Source organism: Oncorhynchus mykiss, chromosome 12, assembly GCF_057628025.1.
Source record: "Oncorhynchus mykiss isolate SJ-2025 chromosome 12, ASM5762802v1, whole genome shotgun sequence".
In the NCBI taxonomy this organism is placed as follows: Eukaryota; Metazoa; Chordata; class Actinopteri; order Salmoniformes; family Salmonidae; genus Oncorhynchus; species Oncorhynchus mykiss.
The window spans coordinates 17,700,890-17,721,373 of record NC_143033.1 but is presented as its reverse complement, the minus strand read 5'-3'; the positions used below and the strand labels follow the sequence as shown (position 1 = coordinate 17,721,373).

The 20,484-nt window shown below is 41.6% G+C and overlaps 1 protein-coding gene and 1 pseudogene across 4 annotated transcripts in view; both read left to right on the top strand.

The window, feature by feature from the left end:
* Positions 1-5,514, top strand: part of LOC110537074 (membrane-associated phosphatidylinositol transfer protein 2) — a 91,267-nt gene extending 85,753 nt beyond the window's left edge. For all 4 annotated transcript variants that reach the window (XM_090191868.1, XM_036937060.2, XM_036937061.2 and 1 more), the window contains one exon: positions 311-5,514. In XM_090191868.1, coding sequence (XP_090047994.1) covers positions 311-667 — 357 coding nt within the window. In that variant the 3' untranslated portion in view covers positions 668-5,514. The remainder of the gene's footprint in view (positions 1-310) is intronic.
* An 8,040-nt stretch (positions 5,515-13,554) lies between these two features.
* LOC149979087 (sterile alpha motif domain-containing protein 9-like) lies at positions 13,555-17,242 on the top strand (annotated as a pseudogene).
* Positions 17,243-20,484: the final 3,242 nt, after the last annotated feature.

The window sequence follows — 20,484 nt, the reverse complement described above, 5'->3', positions numbered from 1 at the left end:
CTACCACACACCCAGAGCTGATTAGTTAAGGTGCTGAATCTACCACACACCCAGAGCTGATGAGTTAAGGTGCTGAATCTACCACACACCCAGAGCTGATGAGTTAAGGTGAAGGAGGCAAAAGGCAAAACTGGATGAACAGGACATAATACATGCAAGTGTATAAACGCTCATCTTCCAACTTCCCTTATGAATAAATAGAATATATAAATGTATCCCTTATAGCTGGATAGTTTAGTAGATACATAAAGTGATTGATCTGATCTCTCATCCATTCCTTCCCCTTCTGTCTATCTGATCTCTCTCTCAGTTCATCCCAGATGGCTATGCGTCTCATCTCTCCCAGCTGGCGTACAGTCAGAGGTCTCGTCCTGCCAAGACCGCCAGTGCCCGTATCGTCCTCCGTAAGGGCAGCTTTGGACTGGGCGCGGCCGGGGGGGACTACCTCCGCAAGCGCAACCACATCCTGCGCTCAATCAACCCAACTGGGGGGGGGGTTTCTAGCTCCTCTGGCCAACCAGGACGTACGGAACGCACGCTGAGCCAATGCGAGGTGGAGAGGGAGAAAGCAGCGGGGACCCAGAGGAGTATGAGTATAGCAGCTGGGTGTTGGGGCCGCACCGGGAGCACCAAGGAGGAGTCAGGAGGGTTACTCAGCCCTAAGTAGGGCTCACCAGACTGGGCTACAGGGGGAGGGGACCCTGCCTGACTGGACATGAGCACCATCTCTGGACTGGCCCTGAGAGAGAGATGGACAGAGGAGGAAATATGGTGAGAAAGAGAGATAAAAAAAATTATGGGATGAAAGAGGGGAGGGATAGGGTTAACAGAGGGATGGAAAGAGAGATGGAGAGAGAGGGAAAAGGGCAGAGAGGGTCTCTGGGGAAGTGGATATAAAGCCAGAAAGATGGGTGTTGCTCTAACTTTGATGTACATTTTCTAAAGACGTTTCTACTGTGTCATGAGAGTCTCACAGTCAAGACTTTTATATTACCTATCTTGGCCACGAAAAGAACTGTAAGGAAAAACGAAACATTTAAACAAACTATCGTAAGCCTTAATCGTTGCCCCCTTCGGGCCTGGAAGGCCCACCCTGGTCCGAGGAATGGTTGAATTTACTCTCTGCATCTAAAGGACAATGGGAATTCACAACCACCCCAGCTCAGGACAGGCGCAGACAGTGGAACCATCAAAAGAAGTGTCAATGGTGACCTGGAGGTCAGGGTGGTCAGTTTGTAGCCATGGCAACAAGCCAACAACTTCACCTCTGATTTTATCCCTTTATCTTCGCTGAGATACTGTCAACTAAGAAGCACCATTACCCTAAAGAAAGATTGAGGGAAGAGGAGAAGAAAGAGGGAGAAGGATACATGGAAAGAGGGTAGATACAGTGAGAGAGGCAAGGCAAAAGAGAGGGAGGGGCAAGGTTATGTATGAATGAGGTGTAGAATTTCCCTCTAGTCTCTATTTTCCTCTACTGTTTTCAGTGTGGTACTACACAGTGATTTGTACTGTCAACGTTGGCTCCGCTCCAGTCCTTTTAAGTCAATAACAGAGTAGCTACAGTACCAGTACCATGTATCTCAGTTTGGCCTGTGGGCTGTCCCAGGCCTTAAACACCAACGACATGTTTATGAGTCAGACTCTGAAGGAACCCAGGACTGAGCTTAATAGGGCTTGGCTTTGATATAACAGAAGACATTAGTGACACATTTCCTCAGACAGATAACAGCAACAATCCCTTTACCAGACCATCTGCTTGCAATACCTTTGAGCCACCAGTGGTGGGCACTCTCCCACTCTGTTTTCCATAAGCATGATGCTGTTGGTAGTCATTCAGTCCATCATGTCGCGCCCCCTAGCGCTCAACGTGTGTCATTACACACAATTCAGTGACCACTGGACTTCCCTATGATACTCTGAGGAGTCTGAGCTCTTTCATTCTTGAGGGATGGGATGAATGCTATTCATTAGACATTACTACATTTCAGTCTGGATAAAGACATGCTTTGATTACACTTTATTTTACAGTTCCCCTATCCTGTTTCAGTTTACCTGGTAGTAATACCTCATGATAGACACCTGCTGATACCAAGTTGTTTCCAACTGTGATTAATTATCTGAAGTACCAGAGACTATACAATGTTATTCCTTAGCAAATACCAGCTGTCATAGGACTGTAGAATAAAGTGTTACTGATACTTTGACTAAATCTATGGCAACCTGTACACAAAATGAAAGATGAACACCTAACAGAGAAGCAGTAGTAGGGTTGCACCCTTTTCTATCATACTGTCCTGTTGTCTGGCTCCTACTGGTTAGATATTGATATGAGAGAGTGTTCCTTTATCCTCCACTTCAAATATATTCCCATTACTAATCACACAAAGCCAACGCAGGGCCAAAACACCAATCTCTCTCTTAACGGCTGCAGTATCTCAACCTGTTCAACCTCGTTGTTCGTAGCACTAGTTTATGGCGGAGAATCTAGTTACCATCTCATGTAGCTACATATTGTTACCTTTGTAGTGCATGATATAATAACTATTCATTATTGCAGGGTATGTGTGCTACAGTACTTACACTCGTGTACATTTTTTAAATGTCAGGATTACTTAATAATGTAAGTAAATGTGCCAAGAACAAGACAGTTGTTGGTTAGGTGTGGAAAGATAATGTACCAGGCTGTATCCAAACTTTCCTTTGTGCTGTGTATGTTGCATTGAGATCATGGCGGCGTGGCTTTAACTAAAAGGCTGTGCTGTTATATACTGTATTTTACAGATGTAAATCAGATTAGATCTATGAATTTGTAGATATGTTTTAATCCAACATATTGTCCATATCTAAGTAAAGGACATAATTGCTGAAATAGGATGTGGTTATGGTTTCACTTATGACTTGAGCGCTTGTAAGCTCTAGCATGTTGCTTTGATTCTAGGGACACTATTGTCAACTACAGTAGGGTGGCAGGTAGCCAAGCTGTCAGAGTATTGGACCAGTAACTAAACGTTTGCTGGTTTTAATAACCTAGGCTGACAAAGTGAAAAAAATCCCTTATAAAACAACTAATTTGACCAATGTGGTGGGATGTAGGGATACCTAGTCAGTTGTCCAACTGGACATAGCTTCCGGATTAACCCAACTCCTCTGAATCAGAGAGGTGCGAAAGGCTGCCATAATTGACATCCATGTCTTCAGCACCCGGGGAACAGTGGGTTAACTACCTTGCTCAGGGGCACAAAGACAGATTTTTACCTTGTCCACTCAGGGATTCAATCCAGCATCCTTTTGTTTACTGGCCCAACACTAATCACTAAACTACCTGCCTCCCTATGTATGTGACAATAAAACACCCTTGTATTGTCAACCTAAATGGAAGGTTTGATTTATTGCTATCTGTTATACAACGGGTGGGTCTAATACTGAATGCTGATTGGCTTAGGTGAGGATTGTTCATGTGATTAAAGCAATAGTTTTTGTCAGACATTGATCAGACCAAAAAAATAATAATCTAGTCTAATGTCAAGTCCATTTGTTGTGTACAGTAGTTCTAGTTACCTAAGGACACTTTTGAGGTCTTTAAAAAAAAACGGTTGGAATTTGGTTCTGCAGTGAGGTAGCTGTAGCTGATTGGCTGGAAGACACTGTGAGGTTTTAGATACAGCCATACTGTTCCCCTCTGGCCTGTGGGTTGGTGATGATGAGCTAGTGGAATGTCCTCCTGCTACAGAGCTGGAGAGCCCAGACTGTACAGGAGCCATGGATGTCTGTCTGTCAGTGTAGATAAGGTCAAAATGACACTGTATATGTAGGAATATAATGGTTGAGAGGTATTTATTTACATAACTCATGTGGTTACTTAATATGATGGATCTTTCAGGTGAATAGCGTTTTGTTTATGATGACGATCTAGTTGTGAATAGGAGGACCAACAGTCAGTGGAAGGTGTTTGTTTTCTTAGCCAGTGCAATATTATTATTGTTCCAGTCGCAGAACCACAAGCAGACACAGACACAGACAGTCAGAGACCACAGCAGAGACAATCTATATATTATATCTAACATGCACGAGCATAGACAACATAGACAACATCTAGTTCTACTGTCCTGCCCCTTCACACTTCTACTGTCCCTTTACAAAGGTTAACTGTTACGATTTTATAGTGCAAACAAAACTATTTTTCAAACCGGCAAAAGTCTTTGACAAAATACTGTATTGCTTCCTATCGTGTGTGAAGGTATATTTTTTAGTCCGAATGAAGAAGTGGTTGAATGTGAAACTCCACCCTCTATTTGAATTGTATTAGGTGGTGTTCATCATTCAGACTGGGTTAGCCCTCAATACTGTATACAGTATGTATATATCAGTTATGTTAACCACTTAACCGTACAGTATGTCGTGAAATAGAAATGTATGTCAGAAAAAAACGACTGTTTATATTTGAGAATATTACAATTATTGCCACTTTAGTAGCAGTCTTGCATGTACTCCTATTAGATGTCAGTGTACACAATGTACAGGACATGTTCTACTGTATGGGGCTGAAATCTTATTAATAGTTCTACACCTTGTAGAGTTACAGGTAAAACGAGAACTATATAACAATGTGTTCCGTCTGTTCTGTACTAGCATTCCACTCCTTGTCATGACAACAATTTATTTTATGGTTGGCATGGCAAGGAGTAATGTAAACCTTTTTTGGGGGGGGGTGGGGGTTAGTTAATGCTTTTTACTAAGGAGTGTAATATTAGCACAAACAGACTGCATTTCAGGCTAACAATGTGTACAACACTGTACCTGCTTATGTAGCTACCACGTAAATACATAGATTTCTGAATACTTAATATGCTGTAAAGTGGGACCAATATATTTAGCTACAATACAGTACATACATAAAATGTATGTCATTTACTCAAGTATTAATAATATAAAATGTACACAAGCTTAACATGATTATATCCATTAACAGATTGGGAATGTTTTGTACAGTATTAGTACAATACAGTAATGGCATATACTATCACTCTAAATATATAGATATATAGGGGTAACATATACTGGTTGAGGTGGCAATAATTTAATTGTATTTTGATTATATGCAGTTTATTGGACATAAAGGTAGAATAGTAATGATATAATGCATATTTGAATTTGAAGGCATGTACATAAATGAAATAGTGTTCTGTACCTCTTACAATCTCATCCATTTCCCTTTGTAGCAGGTCTGAATTTCAAATGGTTTCAGATAGTTTTTATATCTGACAGTTTATCATGGTTTTCTTTTACAGAAAAACAAAACATCATCAGCATTCTTAGGCAAGGCCGTAAGACGTATACTTATGTACTTGAAGTGGCACATATTTGAAACACCTCCAACATCAGATCTGTATGCAGATCCCTCACTGCTCGCTCTCTCTCTCCTCTGGTTCATAGCTCACTTTGAACCTTCGAGGGTGAGAGCTCGCTGTATCATTGTCTCTGTACTGTGGAATAAATACAATTGGAAAACGAGCACTCTCTCCTTGTAGATTTTATGGTTTATGTGGGATCAAATTTTAGAGCAAAGTATTATTTGTACATGTAGTGTTTTGTTTATGATGATCATTCTATTGTATTAATTGGAGGACCAACAATAATATTGACATAGAGAAACAGACACAGCAGAGGCAACAAATCACACCCACAGATCCAGGTTTAGTTACCATCATTCCAGAGAAAACATGTGAGTACCTACACTCATATTACAATCTACGTATGCAACTACTGTATACATCATGTCACAACTTGCCAAATTGCTTAGTTACACCTAACCAAATATCTACCCCAATCTCTCACATTTTTAATGAGTGCTTGATGTGTGCCCAGAAGTCTGGAAAGAGTCAAAGGTTATTCCACTACCTAAGGATAAAAAAGCTGCATTCACTGGTCCTAATAATCATCCTATAAGCTTGCTGACTGTTAAGTAAATTATTGGAAACAATTGCATCTGTACAAATCAAGGATTATTTCTCATGTAATGGTCTGATAACGGGTTTCCAGCATACAAGGAAGAGCATTCTACGAGTACGGCCTTAGCACAAACGACAGATGATTGGTTAAAGAGTATGGATGACAGGAAGTTAGGTGGTGCAGTGTTGCTAGATTTCAGTGCTGATTTTGATGTAATTGATCATGAACTGCTACTAGGTAAACTCAAATGTTATGGTTTTAAGTCTGCAGCTCTATCCAGGAGAAGGCCAAAAGTGTTCTTTGATGGTAGCTTTTCAAACATTTAAGATATACACTGTGGTGTTCCTCAAGGAAGTTGCCTAGGCCCACTTCTCTACTCTCTTTACTAATGATTTGCATTCAGTGTTACGCACGCCTCTATGAAGAGGGAACGCAACACCCTGCTACAACTAAACTCTCCGTGAAGTGAAAAAGGTATGGACTGTAGGTGCGAGTAAGGATGACAACAGGCAGAATGTGGTACCGTTTACAATGACTTTATTCCTTTAAACGGTAATATGGGGAAAAGGGGCTGGACGGAACCAAAGCAAAGAAAGTAAATCTCAAAGCCCCCCCCCTCTCCTATCTTACCTGCCTACCCACTACTTACCTAATTTAGCACCACCTGGTGCCCTAACCAAAATACAGGGGGTGGTCCACCCAGGTCTTACCTAGTGTGCCTAGACAGTGAATATACTACGGGTATATGTATGCCCGCGGGCCTCTTGCCTAAACACTCCCAAGGTGCCTTCCCCTTCCCCCCTGGGAACAAATGAAACAGAATATTAAACAATTTCACAAACAAACTAAGAAACAAAGGACATCAAATAGGCTCTACCTGAGCAACAAACTCACAGAACATACCAACAACGAACTCCCAGCAATGAACTCCCAGCAAGATCAACCTCTAGCAAAAACTCTCTATCACAAACAATCGCTCTGCAATGACCGCTCTGCAATGACCGCCCAGCAAATCTCTAGCAAATCTCTCTAGCAAAAACACTATGCAATGACCTCCCAGCAAATCTCTCTCTCCTGAAAAGAACACTGGCTTTTATATAGCTTCAGAAGGAACAGGTAATTGGAGACAGCTGCGTCTTGACGAGGGGGCGGGGTCAGCTCTCCAATTAGCCCTGGAGTCGACCAATCAGCTGCTTGAGGGATTTCAGGAAGCCATTTCCTGAAATAAACACATGCACAAACACAAACTACAACACATAAACTGGGGAACGTAACATTCAGTAATGAACAAAGCAAGAGTGGTCATGTATGCTGATGACTCTACAATGTATAGCGCAGCATCAGAATGTAATGAGCTAACAGATGTACTGAGCAGTGAACTTGTCACATCTGCTCCTGCTACGCCCGCAGGTGTTCATCCGGTGTCTTCTTGACCTGCAGTTACTCCCCCTGTACACTCTCTCTCTCTCCCTCTCTGTGTGATTGGGTGGTTGGAGATGGTGTGCTGGAGTCAGAGCAGGCCCATACCAGCTGCAACTCGTTCCATAATCAAGACCTCTACAAAGTCCTGCCACTTCCACTCTGCCAGATTGTAATCTCTGCTCAGTCAGTTCATGAGTCTAGTCATTTAGGATTATTCAAGATCCTGTTACGCTGCTGTGCCTGTTTCCCGGCCTGACACTGTTTATCCTCTCATTGCAGTTACGTCTCTGTCTCATGTTCCACATCTCACCACCCAACTACCTTGCTCTGGATTTTAATCACCAGCACTACCTGTTTACCCTGTTCTACTCAGCTAACTCCAACCTCAGTCTCCACATCTGTTTTTTCTGCAACTCTTCTGAGCTTCTTCTGAGCTTCCCCGGATCTGCACTCCATATCTCCCTGTGTAACAATAAATGTTTTGGTTCATTCATCCATGTTTCCTCATCTGAGTCTGCTCTTGGGTTCCCCTGTGTCGCTCTGGTTAACAGGACTAAGAATGGTGTCTGAGTAGGTTGATCCCCAGTTGAATTTGTTGATGAATAGAACACATGTAGAGCACGTGAAAAAAAAAACGAATCTACTAGGCGTCATGTTGGACGCAGCTTTATCATGGTCAGAAAACATAGATAATATTATTAAGATGGGTAGGGGAATTGCTGTTACAAGAACATGGTCAGAGTCTGTAACATCTAGCACACTGAATTTGACTTGTTGGGGAGGGATTAATAGTCAACAGTACACACCTTGAATTGCTATCAAGCACCTGAGCAAAACTGCATCACGTAATTCAGGCGTGGCAGCTTGTGTCCTGATATGCAGGATGAACAGGTAATACAGATTATTCTGTTTGCATTTGTTCCTTTTAAATCAGCTTGACTGACTTTCTTGTACTGCTCATCTATTGTGGTGTATATTTGAGTTATCTTCAGTTTCCCTTGATGTAAGTCATGGACATCACTCAACCTCTTATCTTTTTTTTCTGCATGGTAGTCAAGTCAAGCCCCCCTTGGAAGTCAAGTCCAGCCCCCCTTGGAAGTCAAGTCAAGCCCCCCTTGGAAGTCAAGTCAAGCCCCCCTTGGAAGTCAAGTCAAGCCCCCCTTGGAAGTCAAGTCAAGCCCCCCTTGGAAGTCAAGTCAAGCCCCCCTTGGAAGTCAAGTCAAGCCCCCCTTGCAAGTCAAGTCAAGCCCCCCATGGTAGTCAAGTCAACCCCCATAATGAATGTACGAATAGTGTACTTATTTTTCCCAACGCAGTTGAGACAAAACCACGCCCCCGGCGTTCTACTACGCTCCCATTGGCTAGCTAGCATTGACAATTAGCTGCCTACTGTAATGCACCTACTGTATTATTATCATGTTTGGTAACATTTGTCCATGTATTTATTTTCAGAGTTTCAATGAGTTTTAAAAATGTCTCAGAACTCTGCTGAATTCCCTCAATTGAAGGTCAGCTAACTTAACCTAGCTCGGTATTTTAAGTTGTCATATTATCATTAGTAGTCAACTATCAGGTAAAAGCATATGCTTATTATTCATAATTTCTCAAATATTTATTAGCTAATCATTCAGTCGAATAGACTATGTTACAGTGTCTGTATCTTAATCTTTTATTTTATTGGCCAGTCTGAGATAGTCTGAGAGTCGCCTCTTCACTGTTGATGTTGAGACCGGTGTTTTGCAGGTCCTAATTAATGAAGCTGCCAGTTGAGGACTTGTGAGGCGTCTGTTTCTCAAACTAGGCTCTCTAATGTAAGTCCTTGACATCACTCAACCTCTTATCATGTTTTTTTCTGCATGGTAGTCAAGTCAAGCCCCCATTGTAGTCCTCTTGCTCAGTTGTCCGCCGGGGGCCTCCCACTACTTTCTGTTCTGGTTAGAGACTGTTTGCACTGTTCTGTGAAGGGAGTAGTACACAGTACTGCACAAGATCTTCAGTTTCTTGGCAATTTCTCGCATGGAACAGCCTTCATTTCTCAGAACAAGAATAGACTGACAAGTTTCAGAGGAAAGTTCTTTGTTTCTGGACATTTTGAGCCTGTAATCCAACCCACAAATGCTGATGTTCCAGATATTAGTCTGAAGAAGGCCAGTTTTATTGCTTCTTTAATCAGAACAGCAGTTTTCAGCTGTGCTAATATAATTGCAAAAGGGTTTTCTAATGATCAATTAGCCTTTTAAAATTATAAACTTGGATTAGCTAACACAACGTGCCATTGGAATACAGGAGTGATGGTTGCTGATAATGGGCCTCTGTACGCCTATGTAGATATTCCATTAAAAATCAGCCGTTTACAGCTACAATAGTCATTTACAACATTAACAATGTCTACACTGTATGTCTGATCAATTTTATTTTAATGGACAAAAAATTTGTTTCTTTCAAAAACAAGGACATTTCTAAGTGACCTCAAACTTTTGAACGGTAGTGTATGTATGTGTATATATGCAGTATGTATGTATGTATATCATTTCACTGCTCTAGTGATGTAATTTACTATTATGTATGGATTTTTACCTTACTTGTTTGTTTTTTACTCTTTATGCGATGCACAATGCAGAGAATACCGGAAGAAGAATTATCATTTAACTACCATAGTGAATTGTTGTAATGTTTGTTTGTGTCAATTAATCCCATAAGGGATGGGTTGCCAATTAGCAATTAAACATTTCATTCAGACATTTTATTCATTACATTGTTACTACACAGGTACAAGAGTAACTTTAATGTAAAGTGATACCTCTGAAAACAATAGGACCTCTGCAGCTGTGCTGAGAATCAGAATACTGTATAAACAATTTATTAGGATGAAACTAACTGCAACATCACTGTTCTTCAGCACAATACACTTCGATCACTTTGACTACTTAGTAAAGACACTCAATGATCAGAAGTGAAGGAATTTCAACATGGCCAAACAGAGTGCATCAAAGGTATTTATCACATATTTATCCTACACTCTTATAATTAATTTGACTTAATTATTCTTGAAAATGTTTATCATATTAATTTCAGATCAGTCTACAATTGAAAAATGTAAATATCAAGGAATTTAAAACATAACATTGAATATCTATTCTCTTAGATTAAAAAGGAAGAAATTCCAGCTGGTCAGCTTGAAAAACCACAGGATGTGAAGGAATGGAATAAAGATCATGTAAATCAAATCAAATTGTATTTGTCACATGCGCCGAATACAACAGGTGTAGGTAGACCTTACAGTGAAATGCTTTCTTTACGAGCCCTTAACCGACAGTGCAGTTAAAAAAAATACGGACAAGAATAAAAGTAACAAGTAATTAAAGAGCAGCAGTAAAAAATAACAATTTATACAGGGGAGTGCCGGTACAGAGTCAATGTGCGGGGGCACCGGTTAGTTGAGGTAGTATGTGCATGTAGGTAGAGTTAATTAAAGTGAATATGCATAGATGACAACAGAGAGTGGCAGTGGTGTGGAGAGGGGAGGGGGAGCAATGCGAATAGTCTGAGTAGCCATTTGATTTAATGTTCAGGAGTCTTATGGCTTGGGGGTAGATGCTGTCCAAGTCTAGTCTTGGACCTAGACTTGGCACTCCGGTACCGCTTGCCGTGTGGTAGCAGGGAGAACAGTCTATGACTTGGGTGGCTGGAGTCTTTGACAATTTTTAGGGCCTTCCTCTGACACCGCCTGGTATAGAGGTCCTGCATGGCAGGAAGCTTGGCCCCAGTGATGTACTGGGCCATACACACCACCCTCTGTAGTGCCTTGCAGTAAGAGGCCGAGCAGTTGCCACACCAGGTAGTGATGCAACCAGTGAGGATGCTCTCGATGGTGCAGCTGTAGAACCTTTTGGGGATCTGAGGACCCATGCCAAAACTTTTCAGTCTCCTGAGGGGGAATAGGAGTTGTCGTGCCCTCTTCACGACTGTCATGGTGTGCTTGGACCATGTTAGTTTGTTGGTGATGTGGACACCAAGGAACTTGAAGCTCTCAACCTGCTCCAATACAGCCCTGTCGATGAGAATGGGGGCATGCTCTGTCCTCTTTTTCCTCTATTCCACAATCATCTCCTTTGTCTTGATCACGTTTAGGGAGAGGTTGTTGTTCTGGCATCACACGGTCAGGTCTCTGACCTCCTCCCTATAGGCTGTCTCGTTGTTGTCGGTGATCAGGCCTACCACTGTTGTCATCTGCAAATGTAATGATGGTGTTGGAGTCGTGCCTGGCCGTGCAGTCATGAGTGAACAGGGAGCACAGGAGGGGCTGAGCACCCACCCCTGAGGGGCCCCTGTGTTGTGGTTCAGTGTGACGGATGTGTTGTTAACTACCCTTGCCACTTGGGGGTGGCCCATCAGGAAGTCCAGGATCCAGTTGCAGAGGGAAGTGTTTAATCCCGGGGTCCTTAGCTTATTGATGAGCTTTGACACTATGGTGTTGAACGCTGAGCTGTAGTCAATTAATAGCATTCTAAAACAGTGGGCTATGGAGGTTATTAACATAGACTCTGCACATGCAAATATTTTGGATGAAAATTATATTACTGGGTATTGCCTTCTGGATTTTTAGAAATTGGAATTGATTCAATTGGATAATAAGTTAGGTCTTGCAATAAAACTATTCAAAAGAAAAAGGAACTCATAAAACAGAGGGGCACCATTCTTCAAGCACTGAGAAGACTCTAAGATAATGCATGACGTGTCCTTTTCATTGACATCACGATGCCTGCAGATCCAAGTCTAGCTTTGTCCTGAATGTGACAGTCAGGTGCGTTGAACTTAATAGTGCCCTGCCATGAATATAAAGCCTTCACCAACACAGATAAAGCAACTAAAGAGGAGAAAATTACAAAGTTCCCTGGTGAGGTTATTCGTTTCACGGCAGCCTGTATGAACAGCTGCACAAATGGCACCATACATTTTGGTGTGGGTAACGAGCCGGATTTCTGCCATGGACAAGTTTTGGGAGTGAGTGTCCAGGACAAAGAGTCTTTTGTGAAAAGCCTGCCTCTTGCCATTGAGAAACATTTTGATCATAAACATAAAGAAGCAGCCAAGAAATGCATCAAGACACCGTGGTTCATTGAGGTTCTCAACCCCAACATGACATTATCTGAAAAATATGTGATTGAGGTTGACATAGTGTCAGACTAGATGACCTGTAAAGAAGCATCTACCATGTATATAACGTGGCCAACAATGCGAAATAGAAAAAGGCCAAGATGAATAAGGACAATGATGCAGAGATGGAAGAGACAGCAGGGATCTACTGCACCCCAATACCATTCCAGAATATTCTATATTTACAAACATCCTGTCTATTCAAAATCTTTCTGGTCAAAGAAAAAAGCAGAGGAGTCTTAGGTCAAAAACGACATCCAGGGCTCCAGACTCAGCAATCTGATAACAGGTGATTCATGTCTTTAGACAAGTCCCACTATAAGCAGTATGTGCAGTAGCAAGAGAAAGTATGTGAACCCTTTGGAATTACCTGGATTTCTGCATAAATTGGTCATCAAATTTGATCTGATCTTCATCTAAGTCACAATAATAGACAAACATAGTGTGCTTAAACTAATACACACAAATTACTGTATTTTTCTTGTCTGTATTGAATACATAATTTAAACATTCACAGTGTAGGTTGGAAAAAGTATGTGAACCCCTAGGCTAATGACTTCTCCCAAAGCTAATGGGAGTCAGAAGTCAGCTAACCTGGAGTCCAATCAATGAGACGAGATTGAAGATGTTGGTTAGAGCTGCCTTGTCCTATAAAAAACACTTACAAAATTTGAGTTTGCTATTCACAAGAAGCATTGCCTGATGTGAACCACGCCTTGAACAAAAGAGATATCAGAAGACCTAAGATTAAGAATAGTTGACTTGCATAAAGCTGGAAAAGGTTACAAAAGCATCTCTAAAAGTATTGATGTTCATCAGTCCACAGTAAGATAAATTGTCTATAAATGGAGAAAGTTCAGCACTGTTGCTACTCTCCCTATGAGTGGCCGTCCTGTTAAAAAGATGACTGCAAAAGCACAGAGCAGAATGCTCAATGAGGTTAAGAAGAATCCTAGAGTGTCAGCTAAAGATTTACAAACATCTCTGTTGATGAGTCTACGATACGTAAAACACGAAACAAGAATGGTGTTCATGGGAGGGCACCACGTAAGAAGCCACTGCTGTCCAAAAGAAACATTGCTGCATGTCTGAAGTTTTCCAAAGTGCACCTGGATGTTCCACAGCGCTACTGGCAAAATATTCTGTGGACAGATGAAACTACAGTTGAGTTGTTTGGAAGTAACACACAACACTATGTGTGGAGAAAAAAAGGCACAGCACACCAACATCAAAACCTCATCCCAATTGTAAAGTAAGGTTGAGGGAGCGTCATGGTTTGGGGCTGCTTTGCTGCTTCAGGGCCTGGACAGTTTGCTATCATCAACGGAAAAATGAATTCCCAAGTTTATCAAGATATTTTTCAGGAGAATGTTAGGCTATCAGTCCGCCAATTGAAGCTCAACAGAAGTTGGGTGATGCAACAGGACAACAACCCAAAACACACAAGTAAAGCAACAACAGAATGGCTTCAACAGAAGAAAATATGCCTTCTGGAGTGATCATTGAGATGCTGTGGCATGACCTCAAGAGAGCACTTCACACCAGACATCCCAAGAATATTGCTGAACTGGAACAGCTTTGTAAAGAGCAATAGTCCAAAATTCCTCCTGACCGTTGTGCACGTCTGTTCCGCAACTGCAGAAAACACTTGGTTGAGGTTATTGCTGCCAAAGAAGGGTCAACCAGTTATTAAATCCAAGGGATCACATCCTGTTTACACCCTGTACTGTGAATGCTTACACAGTGTGTTCAATAAAGACATGAACATGTATAATTGTTTGTGTGTTATTAGTTTAAGCAGACTGTGTTTGTCTATTGTTGTGACCTAGATGAAGAACAGATCAGATTTTATGACCAATTTATGCAGAAATTCAGGTATTTCCAAAGGGTTCACATACAACTACAGTGGCAAGAAAAAGTAACCAACAAATCTCACCATCTCAACTGGAATGAATGGGATTTCTTCCTGAGCTGAAACCAACTGCTGTGTTGGACTTTGACCCAGAGTCAACTAAAAAGGGACTGCACCATGTCTTTGATAAGATGAAAACAAATGTGCACTTACCAAAACAATATAGAATCCCAGACACAGTGGAGGACCTCATTAGCAAACAAAAAATCTCAAGAATCACCAGTTGGGTTTTCTGCAATGGGGGGGTGGGGGTCAATAGAGAAACATCCTCAACTGTAGATGAATGGCGAAATGAGAAGAAAGCCTCTGTGCAAGATGTGGTTTCACTCCTGTGCCATGAGGATGTACTGCCAGAAAAGGAATTTCTTTATTTTGTTGTCTTCTGTGAGTGACCGTTTCAACCCTTTGTTTGAGACCTTCCTTATGTTCCAGGACAGACTCTGTGTACAACAAATCACATGTTTGTTTAAAAACCAAAATACATTCATTTGTTGGAAGGACCTGAGTCTGACTGAGGCCTACAGAATCGACATTGAAAGAAGATGTATATATGAGCTCAGTTTGGCTGAGAACAGCGGAACTGTCCTCAGTCTGTATTCTGACAATCATAGGTCCAGACGTTTCTTGCTTGGTTTGGGAGGAAGCGAGGTGCTCCTAGAAAGGAAAGTTGAGAGCTGCCTGGACACCCTGGACATTCTGTGTGTGAACCAGTGTGAGGGAGGAAAGACAAACTCACTATAGGATATCTTTTACAAAGGGGGCAAGGTGGAATGGTGTGTTGTGTCTTTGGCATCATTAAAGGTGAAGACTGTTATTTTATCAAATAATTTCTCTGTAATTATTCTTACGTGATTAAACTAATCATGTAAATTGAAAATCTTCAGATTGCAAAATTTGAATTTTCCGACTATAACTCTTCAGATATTTTAATATCTGATCAATGTCTTCTATTAATGAATTATTATTATTATTATTATTATTATTATTATTATTATTATTTACCTCATTCTTTACCTCCATTTCTGCTGTTGTCTGTTTTCGAATCCCAGGTTTACATTTATTTTATTTTATACATTTTTTTACCCCGTTTTCTCCACAATTTCGTGGTATCCAATTGTTAGTAGTTACTATCTTGTCTCATCGCTACAACTCCCATACGGGCTTGGGAGAGACGAAGGTCGAAAGCCATGCGTCCTCCGAAACACAACCCAAGCCACACTGCTTCTTAACACAGCGCGCATCCAACCCGGGAAGCCAGCCGCACCAATGTGTTGGAGGAAACACCGTGCATAATTTCACAAATAGTTTAATCTTTACTCATTCATTTTTTACAATAATTAGGTGCAAACCCCATAATTGAGAAATGTACGCATTCAGAGATATAGTTATGTGTGTTTCTTGTTCTCCGTGAGGTCACCAAATGAAACAAACTTGTCATACGCATCCCTTAAGTGTCCACGGACCATTCCCACACTCTCAAAGGTAAACATATTGTCTAAAGCTCCCATTTTGGGGATTTAGGAGTTTGGCTAAGTTAAATCCTTTGTTCTCTCTGTGGTCTCACTCTCTCTGCATGACCAGGGGGAGAGAGTCTCCCCCAGGAATTTATGGCCTGAGATAACAGAACCTGGGTGGAGGAGAGAGTGAGAGAGGGGGAAGCCACGATCTACACCCAGAAAGGGCCACGTCATGACATGGAATGGTGGAACTTCAATTTTTATGAGCAGCCTGGAAAGATGCCATTTATTAAACGGGACAAGTTCAATTATATCAAGGACACCATTATCCCAGATCTGCTTTCTTTGAAAAGGCCTTGTGTGTTCCTCAACCTATTGCATGAGCCAGGGTGTGGGGGAACCACATTAGCCAAACATATGCTGTGGGAACTGAGAGACAAATTCCATTGTATTTTTCTGAAAGACACAACTGCAGTCCCCACTGAAGTTGCCCAACAAGTAGTCGAGCTGTTGACTTTTGAAACAACATAAAGCACTCAAAAGTAATTATTCTCAATTGCATGAGAAATGAATCTCAAATACAGACCAAGACAACAGATGTTACAGAAACAGTAGAAACTGTTGTAATTTTTAGTAAACTTGCAGCAAGGGAGAGGACTTATTGCAAAGAAAAAAGAAAAAAAAATCAAGACCACCTACAAGAATGCATGGAAGACATTCTATGGTTACAGGATCCTATTGGATAACTTTTCAGAAGAATGTGTTGAGGCTATTGTCAGAAAAAACCCTAAAGAGCTGAAACATTGAGCAGAAAAGTGCTCAACTTTTTGCTGTTTTGGTCCTCTTAAATGTGTACTCAAAGAGTGAAACACTTTCAGTCTCTTTGTGAAAAGTTTCTTGACCTTCAACGCAACCGAGTATTTGACTCCTGGAAAGTTGAGAATACATTTGGAGTACTCTCCAGACTGTTGATCTGTTGTGCTGATAAAGGTTCTAGAAACTTTGAAGCTTTGAGGTTTATCTACCCAAGCATAGTTTGAATGTACTTGAGATCAAACACAAAGTGTCAAAAGCTGGCATAATCAATCTAGTTCTGACTACGGACATGCTGATTGGAGCCTGCATAAAGGGGAGAGAAAAACTCAGGCATGATATTTGCAACGTATTGTTGAGAAGGCAGCAGTCAGCCAAAGGACAGGAGTCACAGTTCTCGCAACTCATCAATGACATTGCAAAGGAGACGCCAAAATATATGGAAACTGTACTGTTGAATGCAGGCAAGTGCTTTCCACACAATCCTGATATCTCCCAGCTTCTTGTCAGATACCATGCAAGCTCATAGATGATGAAAGTTAATCTTTTTAAAGCAATCTGAGTGATTAAGAAAGTATTTTATGGCACAGCATTGAAAGGTTCTGAGCAATATATATATTTTTTAAACATACTTCTTATCTCCAATGTTCAAAGGGAGTTTGAGGCACATTTTTTGAAAATCAGAAAAACCCAAGAACTCCGAAGAGTCAGAATTATATTTTGCAGATGAGCAAAACTGTTAGGTCATTAAGTGTCTTTAGACAAACAGCTACTGAAGTTATAAAATATGTTGTTTAGACACCTTTGGGGTTGAAGTTCACAAAGCCAATATTCCTTATTACCCCCCAGGAAATCTTGCGTTGGCTATTTAAAAAACAATTAAAACGTTTTTCTTTCATGTTCATAGTCAATGAAAGAAAGCAAACTAAGTAAGACTCATTACACATTAATTACAGATTTCAGAAGATAAAGGAAACAAAATACATTTACATTCCCTCTCACTCAGAGTGACTGAGCGAGCCACGCAGAGTGACTGAGCGAGCCACGCAGAGTGACTGAGCGAGCCACGCAGAGTGACTGAGCGAGCCACGCAGAGTGACTGAGCGAGCCACGCAGAGTGACTGAGCGAGCCACGCAGAGGCAGAGAGGAGCAGCTAACAACAACATAGGCTAGCAACTCAACAAGTTAGCCTGGAAAAAGGTAAAGATGGCAGACTCACTGTTTTCAATCAGCCCACCGAAAAACGTTAACTTCACAGACTTTGATATCTGGCCCAATTGGATCCAGAGGTTTGAAAGATTTCGTATTGCAGCAAGCTTAAACATCTGAAGAATACCAAGTCAACTCAGTAGTGTACACAATGGGGGATAAAGCTGATGTTCTCTCCATGTTAGCCTTAACTAGTGAAGACAAAAAGAGCTACATGAAAGTCAGAGATGCTTTTGAGAAGAATGTCTTATCCATCTGGCTACAGATTTTCATGTGAGTATTCTAAAATCCACAAAGAAAAGATATGCATTTTCCCATCAGTTGTGTTTTCATCAAACTGACGTGATGACGTAGTGCACACAAAATGTCAGTTTGGTGAGAATGACCTGGTCAGAGATGGACTGGTAGTAGGCATTATGGATCACGGGCTGTCAGAGAGACTACAACGAGAGTTAGAGTTGACTCTCACAAAAGCCATTACAAAATAAGGAGGAAACAGCAGACAACACTACGTAGCACTGGTAGCTCAGACATGAAAGAGGTAAACATGGATGCAATGAGATTCCAAAGAAAGGGCCAACAGCATCCAGGGAAGATTGTACAGATATGGAATGGAACTGTCAATCAAACCACAGGAAGTGGAAGATGTGGTAAGCCACAGCCACACTTATTGTACAGTTGCCCTGCACGACAGGAAGAGTGTAGAAAACGCCACAAGAAAGGACATTTCACAGCTGAGCTGTGGATTAGATGAAATCCATGATGTCACGAGATAATTTAAGATATTATTTTTGGACAAATACACTCTATGGATTCAGTTGATGTTTGGTGACAGAATGTAAACGTGAAAGGACAACAGATGACATTCAAGCTAGACTGGAGCAGCGGTGGCAACCATCCCAGGCAGTCTCTTCTCCAAACAGGGAGATGGAGCGACAAAGAACCTGTGTGGACCAAGAAACTCACCGATAAGGTAGTGTGGACAATTCAATGGCACTTTAGAGCACATGGGCAAAACAGGGAAACACCCAGTGTTTGTCATACCAGGCCTGGTTATCCCACTTCTAGATTTACCTACTATACAAGACCTGCAGCTACTCAAACCAGTGAATGCCATACACCTAACAGCAGAGAACTGTATCCCAGAGTGTTCACAGGAGAAGGGAAACTGCAGGGGGAGTACAAGACAAAGTTGAAAGAGTCAGCCACACCCTTTGCCTTGTCGGTGCCTTGCCGTGTACCACTACCCATGTTGAAAAAAGTGTAGATATGACACATCTGAATGAGAATGTGTGTAGGGAAAACACATCCTACCCGCAGTGGATGAGATGATGGCCAAACTGTCAGGAGCAACAGTTTTCTCCAAGCTAGACGCTAGCAGGGTTCTGGCAGATCTCCCTACACAAAGACCCACACGCCACCTTCATGACACCTTTAGAAAGGCAAAATCAAAGTGCCCAAAGACATTGCAGATATTCAACTCTTCATAGTGAACTACGTTGGCAAGTTCTCTCCAAACATTGCAGAGCTGACAAAAACCCACCAGGGACCTCCAGAAAGCTGACAATGACTGGATATGTGACAGCACACAGGGTTTGAGAAGCTTGAAAACAGAACTAAGTTCACTCACTGTCCTGACAAGCATCTGCAGATGCATCCTCACATGGACTGGGTGGAGTCTTTTCCCAAATGCAACCGTCAGGTGAATGGAGGCCCATGGCCTTCATTTCACACATCATGACAGAGACAGAGACAGAGCATAGATACGCTCAGATTGAGGCGCTTGCTGCTACATGGGCCTGTGAGCATTTCCAGACTTACCTGCTAGGGTTGGACTTTGTGATCAGAACAGACCACAAGCCTTTGATTTCACTCCTGGGCACAAGAGCGCTGGATGACCTACCTCCTTGCATACTGAGATTCAGACTCCTATCGGATCATGTATGTCCCAGGCAAGAATCTGGTGACAGCTAATGCTCTCTCAAGAGCTCAGCTCCCAGGGGAGCCTACAGAGGATGACATTACATGGGGTCCCCGAGACCCTAGTGACAGAAAATGGACCCCAGTTCTCAGCCTCTGAATTTGTTGTTTTTGCAAAAGAGTAAAACTTTGTGCATGTGAGAAGTTGTCCATCTCAACTCAAATCCGAGTGGCCAGATCTCAAGTCCTTTGAGGGGAAGAATAGGGAAATGAAGGACAAACAAGTTGCCTGGTACACCAGATGATGGAGAATGCAGGAACAACACGTCTGGATCAAGGACGTCCCCAGCAACACTTACTCCTTTTAAACCACAACTACAATTATGCATGAAAATACAATATGCAAACACAATTTTTTATATGTTTTGGTAAATGTTCTGCTTATTTTACATTGAAGAAAAAATTGTCTTAAGTGTAATTTATCGCACTGTTGAGGTGGGTGGGGTGGGGTACTTCCGTAAACAAATGTGTCATGAGAATTATTGTTGCATATGGGATGTAAAACTAAATAAAATTGGTGTGATTGGAGATCATGGTCTCTACAGATGTCAATGTCTGAATAATTATTGTCAGAACAAGCA